Raw genomic sequence first — 15206 nt, forward strand, 5'->3', positions numbered from 1 at the left:
TTACATAGATTTAAGTGGGTGGCTCTTAAAAGAGCCGTTGTTGTGATGAACCCACGGGTCTACTTTAACCTCCAAAGCCGTACAGGGTGCGACCCTGCCTCTTGAGAGCGTACACCACATCCATGGCGGTCACGGTCTTCCTCTTGGCGTGCTCGGTGTAGGTGACGGCATCGCGGATCACGTTCTCCAGGAACACTTTGAGAACACCACGTGTCTCCTCGTAGATCAGACCAGAGATACGTTTCACTCCTCCACGGCGAGCCAGACGGCGGATGGCGGGCTTTGTGATACCCTGGATGTTGTCACGAAGGACTTTACGGTGACGCTTGGCGCCCCCTTTGCCGAGTCCTTTGCCTCCTTTACCTCTTCCACTCATGTCTACAATTTATTCGATTCGATAACAGCGATGTCTGAATTGCGGCCAGACACAGTTATTTAATCTAATGTCGAGGACGTAATAGAAGACACGGGCGGTGCTGTTCTTCTTCTCTGGATCCTGCGGCAGTTGAGAAATACATTTTTGGTAAATTGACGCCACCTACTGTGCAAAAAGCAGAAATTTAAAAAGTGGCCTTTACGTGAAGCGTTCCCCATATCTGTGTTGGGCTTTTTGGTTATTTCACTCTCCTCCACCTCTCAACAATTTGAGACACAAAATTGCCGGTAAGTGTAACTGTGAGTGGTTGTCTGCCTCTACGATTCTGTGATGGACAGAGGATGAGGACCAAGGTGTCCACCGTCTCTTGCCTGATGACAGATCCAGAGGCTCTATCCCCCCCTGTGAGTCCTAAACAGGATAAACAGGATGGAGTATGTTCTTTTTTACCATTGCATTTATGAAAATTCTAACTCTTGCATAGATCAGATAAAACGTTTTTCACACAAAAAATTCACAAGCTCTTTAAATTGATTGTAGTATCAAGGATGCTATATGCACATGCTTTTACAAATGAGAGGGCTGCATTGACTCTGCTCTTAAAGTGGTATAGAAAATGGATATCCTACACAGATTGTTGAGTTTCACTTTTGGTGACCAGTACATTTTTCAGATTGTGACCCACCTGTTTTAGCCAATCAGCTCCTTGCCTGCTTTCTCCTTCTAAAAAATTTGTTTTGAGTGTGATGTATTTCTGTGATTATCTGAGCTCAGTTCCTACAGCTAAACTTAACTGGAGGTGTATTTTCAGTTTTGTTAGCTTATGTATGGTCTGCCTGTCCATGTCTGACAGAAGATCCTCAAAGTGAGTCCTGCCTGGGATCTAATTTCCCCCACTCAACACAACACTGGGCCAGTTTGCAAATTCAACATCACAAGTAGGACATCAGATTAATTACGGAAACAATCTGCAATTTGACTTGAAATGGATCAAAGTTTTTTTTTTTTTTTTTAGGTTATCAGAATTTATCATTATTACCTTATAGTATGATTTAATTTACTATTTTACTCAGTTGTCCTCTGGAGAATTTATTTACTAAACATTAACAATCTAAGAATGAGATAAATAGAGTTAAATTAATTCCAGCCTAGTTGTATGAAAAAATAGAACTAACTATAGATATGTCTATTAAGTGAAACTTGGTAGAATATGAATTATCAAATAAGTTTCACCTGAAAAACAGAAAAGGATGAACTCAATATCACTTATATGACCACATACAGTTACAGAGAAATCAAACAGGAGATTTATTGGAACAAAGCAATACAAACGTGTACCAGTACTAACTTGAACAGCCCAGCACACACAACCATAATAATCCCATTTTTTTTTTCAAATTCAGCTGCTTATACACACTGTTTCAGAGAATTTACGCAGGCAGCATGACTCAGAGTTGTACTATAAGTCAGAGGTGTATAAGGTGAAGAGGAAAGGAGAAAGCATAGTCCCTTGAGGAGCTCCTGTATAAAAGACCACCACCTACCTGTCAGGTAGTCTGTAATCCTGGAGCATTGACATCCAGTGCAGTTTCTCATCCAGGCACAGAAAGGAGGCTGGGTGGTGTTAAAAGCACTGGGAAAATAAATAACATATAAAGTGCTTGTTGCAGCAGGTAGACGACAGCGTCCTTAACTCCTAAATTCTGCTGATAGGCAAACTGCAGAGGGTCCAGTCATGTAGACTCAGCTGGGCTAAGACCAGACTCTCCAAGACCTTTATCACAGGGCCACTGTTCAATAGTCTGACAGGTCAGATGGAGTTGACTTCTTAGGGACAGGACATCTTACACAGTCCTCTGTCCAGGCTCAGGCTCAGCCTTTAGAGGTGTTTCAGTACAGAAGACAGCTGGCAGGCACAGGTCCTCATGATCCTGCAGCCTTCTGCTGGTGAAGCCTCTCCAGTTGTCTCCTAATCTGGCCTGTAGTCACAGTCATGCAGAAGCTGGGCTGGGATTGATGACTATAGTGGAGGGGAAGGAGGAGGAAGTGTGCTGTACTAGAGCGCGCGTGTGTGTGTGTGTGTGGGGGGGGGGGGTTGGGGCATTTGGGACAGTTTGGGTGTGTGGATGTGACAGAGGATGAGCTGATGAGCTGAACCTGTTAAAGTACTGGTTCATCTCTTTCTTCATCCCAGGCAACACATCCCTCACATTGTCCTGCTGCTTCCTCCTGTATTTCTATTTGCATGTCACACATAATTCTAATCAAATACTAAACATTTTGAAAAAGGATATGTTGTGATTTCCCTTTTTTCAAAATTAAAAGGACATAAACAAAACCCTTACATGCTGTAAAAAAAAAAAAAAAAATACACAGAATTTCTTTGCCCAAACAATTTTGGTGATTAAACCTTCTCACGTACTTTCTTTGGTTTCAGTTCCACAGCAAAATAAACTAGTGGAACATATACATATAAATAAATAATAATAAAAAATTGAGTCGGAAACCCTGCTTAAACTAAGCAAGTATCACTCAAAGTGTAGTTGGTTTTGTTTAGTTCTCATCTACATGGCACTTTTAATGATGTCACAGTGCTTATTTGTTCACATTCATATAATATATTACAAACACATTTTACTGACAGGAATGAGGAATAATTTAGTCTAGTGACATTAAGATTAATCTTTCAAGTAACGAAGGACACGCTGACATCCACAGCAAGCAGCTCTGATTCAGGTCTGTCTGAACTGCATCAGTAGTTGCAGTCAGCATCGCTGTGTTTGCTGCCACCACAAAACTTCTTCTTATTCCAAACTCATCGACCTAAGATTCTAGTTTGCACATGGAGTCCCTCAGCGATGATGTGCTTTAGCTAGAAAAATACTTCTGATGGAGTTGAAAGGTGTTTTTAAGTATTTTAAGAGAGAAATGAGGGAAAAAAGACGCAGAGCAGCGCTTGACGTAGCGGTGAAAAAGTGAAGTTCGGAGGCTCCACGGACAAAATACAGAGAGCAGGAGAGCTCGACATGATCTAGATACGAAGCGACACAAGTCCGCTATCAACTCCTGCACCAACAGTCTCCAACATTCACCCCAAAGTGATTTTTCACCCTTTTATCACTGGAGAGAAAACACAAGTGGCGCCACACCCACCGAGCTCGACGAGCCGGCGGGGTGGTTGAGTCTCCACGGCTCTCATGGTGTGTTTAAGATCAGTCTGCTGCTCAGGCCAGTCATCAGTCCAGTCTGGCTGTCGACAAATTGTGTGATCAAGACGTCAAGTCAACGAAAATATGGCTGAAGTAGCTCCCGCCGTACCGGTCGCTGCTCCAGTTAAGGTAGTCAAAAAGAAGGCATCTGGCACTAAACGGCCAGGGATCAGCGTTAGCGAGCTTATCGTGAAAGCGGTGGCTGCGTCTAAGGAGCGTAGCGGCGTGTCGCTGGTGGCCCTGAAGAAGGCTTTAGCTATCGGAGGCTACGATGTGGAGAAGAACAAGAGCCGCATCAAGGCAGCTCTTAAGAATCTAGTAGTTAAAGGAATTTTGGAACAAGTCAAAGGGACTGGTGCATCCGGCTCTTTCAAAGTAAGTAAAAAGTCTGAACCTAAAGCGAAGAACTCCGTGAAGAAGACTGTGAAGAAAGCACCAGTTAAAGCAAAGAAACCCACCGCGGCTAAGAAACCCCCCACCGCTAAGAAACCGAAAGCAGCAGCGAAGAAGGTAGCTGCTAAGAAATCACCGAAGAAGGCGGCTAAATCTACAGCGGCCAAAAAAGCAACCAAGAGCCCCAAGAAGGCTAACAAGAGTCCGAAGAGTGCCGTCAAGAAGACCCCTGCAGCCAAGATGGCCCCCGTCAAGAAAGTCGCCAAGCCCAAGGTAAAGAAGGCAGCACCTAAGAAGTGAGCTGCGACTCCATAATAAAACGGCTCTTTTAAGAGCCACACACCGTTTCCCTTCAAGAGCCTTTACAATCGCCCTTGTAATATGTATTAGTTTCATTCTCTATCTACTTGTGTTTTTACTTAAATTTCGGTTGTGAGCAGAGCAGCGTAAGTGCACCTATTAGAAGTCATACACTACAATTCAGGATTTCTTATAAACCAGAAATGGTTGAAAAGTTACATCTGTTCCTCAGTTTGACACTCCAGTCTTGAAATTCTTGAGACGTTAAGCAGTTCCGAATATAAGAGGTATATATATATAGGGTATGGATGTGATATGGGGAATTTTCACAACCGAACCAAATACAACTTAATGCCAGTACTTCGTCTCCGTCGAACCACTCCGTATTTTATCCCGTATAACTTCTTAAGTGAAGATTTTCCCCGCTTGTCATCACTAAATATTCTCTTTGACGAACGAAAGCTGGGACGCAAACGGTCCTTGAACGCACCACACCCTCCCGCTCTGTCCTGACCAACCAGGACGATGCTCGTAACAGACCTGCCGACAGAGACCCGCCCCGTCATGATTGATTGCTCAACGACGAAATGGCTTTGCATTTTCAGGCGGTGCTAAGCTCCACCAATCAGGAACAACTGGTCTGCAGCAACGTCACTGTGACGAAACTCCAGTACGCTATAAATGACGCGTGTGTTCCCCACCAGTTACTTTGTCATCTACACAGTGAAAAGCCATTATGGCAAGAACCAAGCAAACCGCACGTAAATCAACGGGTGGCAAGGCTCCCAGGAAGCAGCTTGCAACCAAAGCCGCCCGTAAGAGCGCTCCGGCCACCGGCGGCGTCAAGAAGCCTCACCGTTATAGGCCCGGTACCGTAGCTCTGAGAGAGATCCGTCGCTATCAGAAGTCCACCGAGCTGCTGATTCGCAAGCTGCCCTTCCAGCGTCTGGTTCGTGAGATCGCCCAGGATTTCAAGACCGACCTGCGCTTCCAGAGCTCGGCTGTCATGGCCCTGCAGGAGGCCAGCGAGGCCTACCTGGTCGGCCTCTTCGAGGACACCAACCTGTGCGCCATCCACGCTAAGAGAGTCACCATCATGCCCAAAGACATCCAGCTGGCCCGCCGCATTCGCGGGGAGAGAGCTTAGACCGCCTGCTGCCTCAAACACAACGGCTCTTTTAAGAGCCACCGACCTTTTCTACTAAAGAAATATTTCTTATTTAATTGTATTATTTCTAGTAATAGGAACGCCCACTAAATGTATAATAAATGTGCATTACAGTACAATAGACTATTAAACCAAAAAGCTACTTTTTTTTTCTTTTAAAGAATGTACCGTATCAATACTAGTACTTCATAAGATTCATGTTACGATCTCACTAGAATCCTGACCGGAGGGTTAGACGTAAAGCTGCGTGTGTGATGATGAGTATCTGTTCTTAAAGCACAATGAAATTTAAAAGAATTAAATAATTGTGTACATATATTTATCACAAGTGTGTGTGTGTGATGCTGTCAAACATGTAGCTTAACGTCTATCCCTCCTGTGGTTTTTAGTTATTGCCACAGGTGACATATCAGCACATTAGCACATCATACATCTTTGCAATTTCTAAAATTAGTCGCATTAAAAACATACACAATTATAACCTGCTGTTATCACCTTCACACAGGATATGGACAGCAAGAGAAGCTCAGTAGTTGAAAACAAATCCTGTGACTAAAATAAAAATTAGTTCATTTATGTAGCACTTGCACAACCCACAGTCACTATAACCAGATATTTGAATTTGATGATACATGAAGTAAAAACGATGTCACATAAATCACTTGACTTTCATTATAAAAAAAAGGGCAAGTGCGATTTTGTTTGCAAGTGAAAATAGTTTAAACCGGAAAAATCTGTTGTCAACGTTCAAATTTGAGGCAAGCTACAGCAAGTTGCTGATTGGACAACCGAAGTCACACCGTTCCTGGCCAATGGGTGCGCAGCTGGGGGTGGGCTTAGGGCTCATATATTCACGAGGTCGCCCACTGTAACCGCATATTCTTAAACTGTTTCTGTCGGAGCATTTCGAGAAATCCTATCAGTCATGAGCGGAAGAGGCAAAACCGGCGGGAAGACGAGAGCAAAAGCTAAGACCCGATCATCCCGTGCCGGGCTTCAGTTCCCAGTCGGTCGTGTCCACAGGCTGCTGAGGAAGGGCAACTATGCTGAGCGTGTGGGTGCCGGTGCCCCCGTCTACCTGGCGGCAGTGCTGGAGTACCTGACCGCTGAGATCCTGGAGCTGGCTGGAAACGCAGCCCGTGACAACAAGAAGACCAGAATCATCCCGCGCCACCTGCAGCTGGCGGTCCGCAACGACGAGGAGCTCAACAAGCTGCTGGGCGGAGTGACCATCGCTCAGGGCGGTGTGCTTCCCAACATCCAGGCTGTTCTCCTGCCCAAGAAGACCGAGAAGCCCGCCAAGAAGTAAAGCTGCTCTGATATTCAGACCCCCAAACGGCTCTTTTAAGAGCCACACACTTCTGTTAATGAGCTTGTCGATAGAAAGAGGTTCATTTATATAGCAGGAATAATGCTGAGACAAAGGACAGAAATTGAGGTCTTGTGTATAAGAGGGTTATTGGATGCATAAAGATTACTTTAAAGAAATAAGGCCCAATTTTCCAGTCACAAAAATGCTATGCCTTCTCTGAAAATATCTTAAATGGTGCAGACATAAAGCCCAGTTAAACTTTGAAAAAGATACAACTTACTATTTCTGAGTGACTATGATCTACAAACATAGTTTCTGCCCTAGCAAGGAATGATGTGCAATTAAACAAAGCAATATCAGTTGTAGGTTACTTGTGGATTCTTTGAGGTTCTGTGTGAAGCCCTAAATTATCTATTTTATGTATAATTTTACATATATGCTGTTTCTAAACTGTTAAATGGGTATGATTTGCATGCGCAGATGACACCACTTGTAATCAAATAAAGCTGTCAAATTATCACAGTATTTTAAAGTATGTCTTTGAGAAGTCATATTTAAACTATTGTTCTTTGTTACTCCGCTTTATGATAGTGTGGAAATATGGGATAATGCATTAAAACAATGCTCTTCCTATTTTTAAATTGCAAAAAATAACCATAAGAATTATTAATCAAACTGCTTAGAACCAAATGACACTTTGATAATTACATTAGATACCCTAAATTTTTACGATTCGAGTGAATTAAAAATGGCACACAATGTAGAAACACAAAATAACTTACTTTGCTGCAGTACTCAGAAAAAAATTGCAGTTGCTATGATTTGAGAGGAACAGATTAAAAACAAAAAACAAAACTAAGAACAAATATAAAACAGATGTGTTTCTGTTGGAGGTGTTAAATTGTGGAATCGCTGTGACAAGGAATTAAAGTACATTTGGCTGTCCTCATTTAAAAACATGTATAAACCTAAGGTACCACAAAAATATATAAATTAGGTATGAAGAATAATAATAGATAGATACTTTATTAATCTCCAGGAGAAATTCACATAATAGTGGAATTATCAGTGCTGAAACTTTGGTTGGATTATTGTTTTGGAAATTTATTATCTGATTATTAGTACTAGTTAATCAGATATGAAGAATAATGATGAAATTACTGAAATTTTTGTTTGGATTACTGTTGTAGAACTTTATTTATCTATTTATTTACTTCTCTAATATGTTTGAATGTTTATTTCTCTCTTAAATCTCATGGTGTATGGTGGCGTTGCAATAAATGCTGAAGTTGTTTTTTATAAAAAAGGGTAGTCAAAATATGCATGAGCTTCAGCCTAAACCTTTTCATTAGCTTTGTCCCTTTTTCATATTATGTTATGGTGTAAGTGAAGTGAACATTTCTTTCTGTATTTCATTGGGAATTGAATACTAATCAATAAATCCATCAATCAATCAATTAGGCAAATGATACTGAACTTATTTGGAGCAGAACTAATAGTCTGCTGAAAAAGTTAAATGTGCCCCATTTACATTCCAGTACTTGTGTACGTGAGTATTTTTAGTCAAAACCCAGTTCTTGTAAAATTATGACACAATTCACTGAAGGTTAAGATGGTTTTTCGTGCTCTAGAATATAGGGACAGACTGAAAATGTCCTTTGTTAAAATAAAAATAAATTAAATCAGATATGGTGGCATGATTAGCTCTTAAATAATCAACTGATAATGAACAGTAAAGAGTTTCTAGAAACCTTTAATATAACAGCCTCCCAGTTGACAGACTTTCTGTTAGAGCTTTTGGAGTTGCTTTGTCACCACAAAGAAATGTCCCATGATTGACTGCAAAGAGGAAGAGACACAACATCATCTACTGGTAAGACTGCCACAGTACAAACTAGGAAGGAAAGGACGCAACAACCACACTTATGTTTCATGACTGCAACTCAACTAATAATAATAATTATAACCTCCGTCCGGAGCCTAAGAATGACCTTTAAGCATTTTCACACGTTACCAAAGACGCAAGTAATGAAAATGCTCAAACAATAGATGAATAGATAATTGAGTGCACATGCTAATAAATACCAAACATTTGCATTGTTCTTAAGGACTTTGGGTCAGTTTGACTCGCGCGTGCACCCACACACACGCACGGGAGAAGTGATGTTTCGGTACTACGGTCCAAGCACACAAAAGCTGTTAACTCTCACCCTCCAGCACCTCTTTTATAAACAGGTATGCTGTGTTAATCCCAGAGTGATTTGTTATTGAGGCTCAAATTAATGTACTGAGTTCGCATTCAAAACTATAAACGTTAATAAAAACGTTGTCTTTTATTCCTCTCCTGCTCATTGGCAATTAAGTAATTAGGGCCTGAGCCAGTACCTGGCGAAGACCCTATTATGTTTCGAAGGCAGAGCAACACATTAGCAGCACTAAAAACACTAAAAACACACACTAAACAGTGTCCCAGGCCCCCCAACACCCATGAGGCAACTGGGTCAGACGGCCCGGAGCCAGTTTTCACATACACACCCATTCAAAACCTGGTATTATACTGTTCTTGCTCTCAATGAGTGTGCGCTATATGCGCATAATGCACATAACGCGCTTCATCTAATTTGACCCCCTGAACATGCATGAAATTCGCTGAAATTCGGCACAATCGTTCGGTCTGTGTCAACATTCACTAATCAAAAAGAAAAACACCAAAAAAGTCTATAGCGCCACCTAGGGAGCCACACAAAAAAAAAATATTTTTTTTAATTTCCAGCGCTGTAACTCCTCAAACAAAAGTCCCACAAACATGGGACCAACACCGTTGGACTCGTCTCATCAAGACGAACAATTCATACACTCTGACCCCTGACCTATCTACAACAGAATGTCCACAAATTGGACAAAACTGTCAAAATCTTGACTTTTTTTACTTCCCGAACAAAATCTATCTCCTCCTAAACCGTAAATGCCAGGGCTTCCAAACTTTCACACATTACTCTCCCAACTGTGCCCTTCAAAAATCTTTATAGGCTAGGGATTTGCTGATTCCAACGTTGGATTCGGGCCGGTGTCAAGGACGCGGCCGTAGGCTGCGCGGGGACTCAGGCCCTAACAACGCTGCTTGCAGCTTTAATTATGTCTCTTACTGCAACACACGCAGGTACCGGCTCCTAGGCTGAGGACGTAATAGAAGTCGGGGGTGGTGCTTTTCTTCTTCTCTAGATATATGATTTCTTTTTTGTTCCTTTGCACCACCCACTGTACAAAAAGCATTAATTACAAAAATATATCAAAAGTTACATGAATGCACTGCATTTGTTTGAATAGTCTTTTTTTTTAACCATTTCATGCACTTAGAATCTACCTTTACATACATTACATTAAACATTTTTAAAAAATCTCAAAGTTCAAACAAATTTAATATCCAAGTATTTTTCTTTCGATAAGTTACAATTCTTCAAAATTGTTATAATATCAAGGACATACTTTTGTAACAATATTGTACATTTTATGTGTTATATACACATTCAGGGGCTGCACGGTGGTGCAGTGGTCAGCACTGTGGCCTCACAGCAAGAAGGTTCCGGGTTCGAGTCCCGGCTCGGGCACGGGATCTTTCTGTGTGGAGTTTGCATGTTCTCCCAGTGTCTGCGTGGGTTCTCTCCAGGTACTCTGGCTTCCTCCTACAGTCCAAAAACATGCAATTGGGGACTAGGCTGATTGATACTCTAAATTGACCGTAGGTATGAATGTGAGTGTGAATGGTTGTTCGTCTCTCTATGTCGGCCCTGCGATGGACTGGCGACCTGTCCAGGGTGAACCCCGCCTCTCACCCGTTCACGCTGGGATAGGCTCCAGCCCCCCCGCGACCCTTAATGTGTAGGAATAAGCGGAAGATGACGATGGATGGATACACATTCAGATGGTCCAGTCAAGTCAAGTCAATTTTATTCCTATGGCACCAAATCACAGCAAAGGTTATCTCATGACACTTTACAAGTAAATCAGTTCTAGTATCACACTCCTAGGGATTTACACCCAGCAATTCTCCATGAGCAAACACATCCAGCAACAGCAGCGAAGAAAACCTTCCTTCTAAGACGTAGGAACATCGAGCTGATCCGGGCTCAGTGGGGATGGCCTTCTGCTTTCACCAGTGGGAAAGAGAGCTGGAGAGTGGAGCAGGGACAAAGACAGAAAATGGAGGAAAACAGATATGCAGAAGGAAAGAAAGTGATAGAGATAAAGAGAGAGAGAAAGAGGAGAGACTGATAAATAGACGGGGATGTGAGCAGGTGGTGCTACGGGTGGCAGATTGAGCCTCTTTCAGTTTGTAGCCTCCTCCAGCAGCATCCAGGATCTGTGGAGCAGTGAAGCACAAAGGCTCCGGACAAGAAACTGAGTTAGCCAGGATGCAAGTGATCAGCAGACTGAAGTGAATCATGTATTTCACAAACTAAAGAGCCCTCATTCAACACGATTATATCAACTATCACCACTGCCACATTATAAATAAGTGCAGCTTATTTATGTATGTACATGTGTACTGTAACTGCCGGGCTGTCATAACCAAATTTCAATCTTTCCTGAAGAAAGTGAAGTGAACGTTGCTCCCTAATAGTTCTATGTGCCACACAAAATTTTTGATAAAGGGTGGGTTGGGATTGTATTTAGATTCAGAATTGTACAGAAATGTACAAAACCATTACAAGCAGTACATTTACTTCTCATCTACATGGCACATTTTTATGATGTCACAGTGCTGGTGTGTTATTTGTTCACATTCAAAGAAAGTGAGATAAACATTTTACTGACAGGAATGAGGAATAATTTAGTTTAGTGATATTAAGATTAATCCTCCAAGTAACGAAGGACACGCTGACATCCACAGCGAGCAGCTGTGGTTCAAGTCTGTCTGAACTGCATCAGCAGCTGCAGTCAGCATCGCTGTGTTTGCTGCCAACGCAAAAACGTGTTTTCATTCCAAACTCATAAACCGCAGATTCTGGTTTGCACATCGAGTCCCTCAACAAAGATGTGCTTGAGCTAGAAAAATTCTTTTAGGGGGGTTGAGAGGTGTTTTTAAGTATTTTAAGAGAGAAATGAGCGAGGACAGACTTCGAGCATCGCTTGTAATGTAGGTGAAAAAGTGAAGTTCGGAGACCCCACAAACAAAATACAGAGAGCAGGAGAGCTCTACATTACCTCGATACAAAGCGACATAAGTCCGCTATCACCTCCTTTAATAACAGCCTCCAACATTCACCCCAAAGTGATTTTTCACCCTTTTATCACTGGAGAGAAAACACAAGTGGCACCACACCCACAGAGCTCGAGGAGCCGGCGGCGTGGTTGAGTCTCCACGGCTCTCATGGTGTGTTTAAGTGCAGCCTCCTGCTCGGGTCAGTTGACAGTCCAGTCTGATTATCGACAGACAGAGTGACGTATACATCGTAATAAAGAGAAGATGGCAGAAGTAGCTCCCGCCGCACCGGCCGCCGCCGCTCCTGTCAAAGCAGCTAAGAAGAAGGCTCCCAGGGCGAAGAGACCAGGACCCAGCGTCAGTGAGCTTATCGTCAAAACGGTCGCCGCGTCCAAGGAGCGCAGCGGCGTGTCGCTGGCGGCTTTGAAGAAAGCACTGGCTGCAGGAGGCTACGATGTGGAGAAGAATAAGAACCGTGTCAAGGCGGCTGTTAAAAGTTTGGTGGCTAAAGGAACTCTTGTCCAAGTCAAAGGCACTGGGGCCTCTGGCTCCTTCAAATTGAGCAAGAAATCTGAACCTAAACCGAAGAAGCCTGCTAAGAAAGCACCGGCTAAAGTTAAGAAACCCGCCGCTGCAAAGAAACCTGCTGCCGCCAAGAAACCTAAGGCAGCAGCCAAGAAGGCTAAACCGGCCGCAAAGAAGGCAGCAGCGAAGAAGTCTCCAAAGAAGGCGGCAAAACCCGCAGCGGCGAAGAAAACAGCGAAGAGTCCCAAGAAGGCCACTAAGAGCCCAAAGAAGGTAACCAAGAAGGCCCCTGCTGCCAAGAAAGCCCCCGCTAAGAAGGTCGCCAAGCCCAAGGCGAAGAAGGCAGCACCCAAGAAGAAGTGAGCTGTAACTCATCAACCAACTGAATCAAAGGCTCTTTTAAGAGCCACCCACAGTTCTCAAGGGCTATTAACCACTGTAATATACAGAAAATGTTAATTAACTTATGTATATTTAAATGTTGTGTTGAATTGTAACCCGCATTATACTACAGCGTGGGAGTGGTTCATGTGAAGAAGGGCATTGGAAACATGAAAATTTGTGTAGATGAAACATCACCACCATTATATGCGTCACGTCGGTTCTCAGTGAGACGGGGAAAAAATGGTCTATGAACGCCTCACATTTTCCTGACCAACAAGACAGAGACCCGCCCCTTCCATCGATGAATGGCTCGCATTTCCTGGCGGTGATAAGCTCCACCAACCAGGAGCCTGGGGTGAGCAGCAACGTCACTGTGACGAAACTACTGCAACACTTTAAGACACGCGTGTCTTACCCGCACACACTACTGCCCCCTTGTAAAGTGAGGAGGAATCATGGCAAGAACTAAGCAGACAGCACGTAAATCCACCGGAGGCAAAGCCCCCAGAAAGCAGCTGGCCACCAAAGCCGCCCGTAAGAGCGCTCCGGCTACCGGCGGCGTCAAGAAGCCTCACCGTTATAGGCCCGGTACCGTAGCTCTGAGAGAGATCCGTCGCTATCAGAAATCTACCGAGCTGCTGATCCGCAAGCTGCCTTTCCAGCGTCTGGTTCGTGAGATCGCCCAGGACTTCAAGACCGACCTGCGCTTCCAGAGCTCGGCTGTCATGGCCCTGCAGGAGGCCAGCGAGGCCTACCTGGTCGGTCTCTTCGAGGACACCAACCTGTGCGCCATCCACGCTAAGAGAGTCACCATCATGCCCAAAGACATCCAGCTGGCCCGCCGCATTCGCGGGGAGAGAGCTTAGACTGCCTGCCGTTCCAACATACACAACGGCTCTTTTAAGAGCCACCGACCTTTCTACTAAAGAAATCATATTCAGATATTGTGCAATCTGAGATAGTGTACCAATAACAGTTATCGCAAAGTTACACATTAACTATATTAAATGTTTGTCTCGGACGAAGTGACAAGTCAGACAAGCCTTGTAGGATGGAAAACCACATTTTAATTATAGGCATTAATCATACAACATTGTTTTAGTAGTTCACCTACCTAAGATGTAGGCGGTGTATAAATTTTAAAATGATCTTTCAATTATTTAATTGCTTATTAATTATTAAATGAAATCATGCATGGGTAACGTCACGTTGCTGTTGTCTCGACTCCTGGCCTCCTGTGTCATTGTTGCTGTTTTCTATGTCGAACACATGACATGTTCTATAGTTTTAAGAGATTCACAAGAGGATCACATAAGGCGCGAAACTGAAGCTCCGTCATCAATGGCCAAACAACTCGAGGTTGTGTTTCATTGGACGATCGCCGTCGGGATAGAACTGACCAATGGGTGAGCAGGTGGGGGTGGGGTCTTGGAAATATATAGAACAGCTCCGAGCAAACGGTTATTACTGGTTCATTGTCTATTGAATCCTGTTTCAGTGAGCAATTTCAGCTATGAGTGGAAGAGGCAAAACCGGAGGTAAAGCCAGAGCAAAGGCTAAGACCCGTTCATCCCGTGCCGGGCTTCAGTTCCCAGTCGGTCGTGTCCACAGGCTGCTGAGGAAGGGCAACTATGCTGAGCGTGTGGGTGCCGGTGCCCCCGTCTACCTGGCGGCAGTGCTGGAGTATCTGACAGCTGAGATCCTGGAGCTGGCTGGAAACGCAGCCCGTGACAACAAGAAGACCAGAATCATCCCCCGCCACCTGCAGCTGGCGGTCCGCAACGACGAGGAGCTCAACAAGCTGCTGGGCGGAGTGACCATCGCTCAGGGCGGTGTGTTGCCCAACATCCAGGCTGTCCTTCTGCCCAAGAAGACCGAGAAGCCCGCTAAGAAGTAAATTTGACATCTACTTAGATAAACTACAAAGGCTCTTTTAAGAGCCACCCACTTACTGATAATAGAGTAAAATCCTCTATGGTTTTGTTACCATAAGGAAGTAAGATATATTTTGTCCAATGCACATAAAGGAAGCATGTTTTCCTGTACAGTGGAAGAGGATTTTTTTTTTATGCAGGAATTTTTTTTAACTTATGTAGAATGCCTGATAAGGAGAACTAAACACAACAATGATGTACAGAAGGGAGGAAATGAGTATTGCATGTCCTAGCAGGAGTCAAGTACATCATTATAACCACTGTGTCTGATTGCAGATGGAAAGAGTTTCTGAGGTATTGCATGTCACACTACCGTACCTCCAGCCTGAAGGTAGAAGTGTGAATAAACTGTTGGGGGTGGGCTATACTCTGCAGAGGGCTGTGGAGTCCTGGTGATCTCAC

At 43.7% G+C, this 15206-nt stretch overlaps 5 protein-coding genes and 2 pseudogenes across 5 annotated transcripts; 6 read left to right on the plus strand and 1 right to left on the minus strand.

Moving 5' to 3' along the window:
• Positions 1–18: 18 nt before the first annotated feature.
• On the minus strand, positions 19–394 carry LOC147243789 (histone H4). The gene has a single exon (XM_086187242.1). It carries the CDS (start codon positions 374–376, stop codon positions 65–67), a length of 312 nt encoding a protein of 103 aa, XP_086043368.1. The 5' UTR covers positions 377–394; the 3' UTR covers positions 19–64.
• A 3227-nt stretch (positions 395–3621) lies between these two features.
• On the plus strand, positions 3622–4278 carry LOC147243790 (histone H1 pseudogene; annotated as a pseudogene).
• Positions 4279–5012: 734 nt separating this feature from the next.
• LOC147243791 (histone H3) lies at positions 5013–5433 on the plus strand. Its single transcript, XM_086186848.1, has one exon. It carries the CDS (start codon positions 5015–5017, stop codon positions 5423–5425), a length of 411 nt encoding a protein of 136 aa, XP_086042974.1. The 5' UTR covers positions 5013–5014; the 3' UTR covers positions 5426–5433.
• A 938-nt stretch (positions 5434–6371) lies between these two features.
• On the plus strand, positions 6372–8191 carry LOC147243792 (histone H2A-like). The gene has a single exon (XM_086186854.1). It carries the CDS (start codon positions 6372–6374, stop codon positions 6753–6755), a length of 384 nt encoding a protein of 127 aa, XP_086042980.1. The 3' UTR covers positions 6756–8191.
• A 3993-nt stretch (positions 8192–12184) lies between these two features.
• LOC147243793 (histone H1 pseudogene) lies at positions 12185–13016 on the plus strand (annotated as a pseudogene).
• Positions 13017–13155: 139 nt separating this feature from the next.
• Positions 13156–13953, plus strand: LOC147243794 (histone H3). The gene has a single exon (XM_086186852.1). It carries the CDS (start codon positions 13326–13328, stop codon positions 13734–13736), a length of 411 nt encoding a protein of 136 aa, XP_086042978.1. The 5' UTR covers positions 13156–13325; the 3' UTR covers positions 13737–13953.
• Positions 13954–14352: 399 nt separating this feature from the next.
• On the plus strand, positions 14353–14815 carry LOC147243795 (histone H2A-like). Its single transcript, XM_086186857.1, has one exon. It carries the CDS (start codon positions 14384–14386, stop codon positions 14765–14767), a length of 384 nt encoding a protein of 127 aa, XP_086042983.1. The 5' UTR covers positions 14353–14383; the 3' UTR covers positions 14768–14815.
• Positions 14816–15206: the final 391 nt, after the last annotated feature.

The sequence above is a fragment of the Aulostomus chinensis genome, chromosome 19 (assembly GCF_037954235.1).
Source record: "Aulostomus chinensis isolate RoL2024-O1b breed Wild chromosome 19, RoL_Achi_v1.0, whole genome shotgun sequence".
Classification (NCBI taxonomy): domain Eukaryota; kingdom Metazoa; phylum Chordata; class Actinopteri; order Syngnathiformes; family Aulostomidae; genus Aulostomus; species Aulostomus chinensis.

Coding starts and splice junctions, on each gene's coding strand:
- LOC147243795 (XM_086186857.1), top strand. CDS start 14,384: ATGAGTGGAAGAGGCAAAACCGGAGGTAAAGCCAGAGCAAAGGCTAAG.
- LOC147243792 (XM_086186854.1), top strand. CDS start 6,372: ATGAGCGGAAGAGGCAAAACCGGCGGGAAGACGAGAGCAAAAGCTAAG.
- LOC147243789 (XM_086187242.1), bottom strand. CDS start 376: ATGAGTGGAAGAGGTAAAGGAGGCAAAGGACTCGGCAAAGGGGGCGCC.
- LOC147243791 (XM_086186848.1), top strand. CDS start 5,015: ATGGCAAGAACCAAGCAAACCGCACGTAAATCAACGGGTGGCAAGGCT.
- LOC147243794 (XM_086186852.1), top strand. CDS start 13,326: ATGGCAAGAACTAAGCAGACAGCACGTAAATCCACCGGAGGCAAAGCC.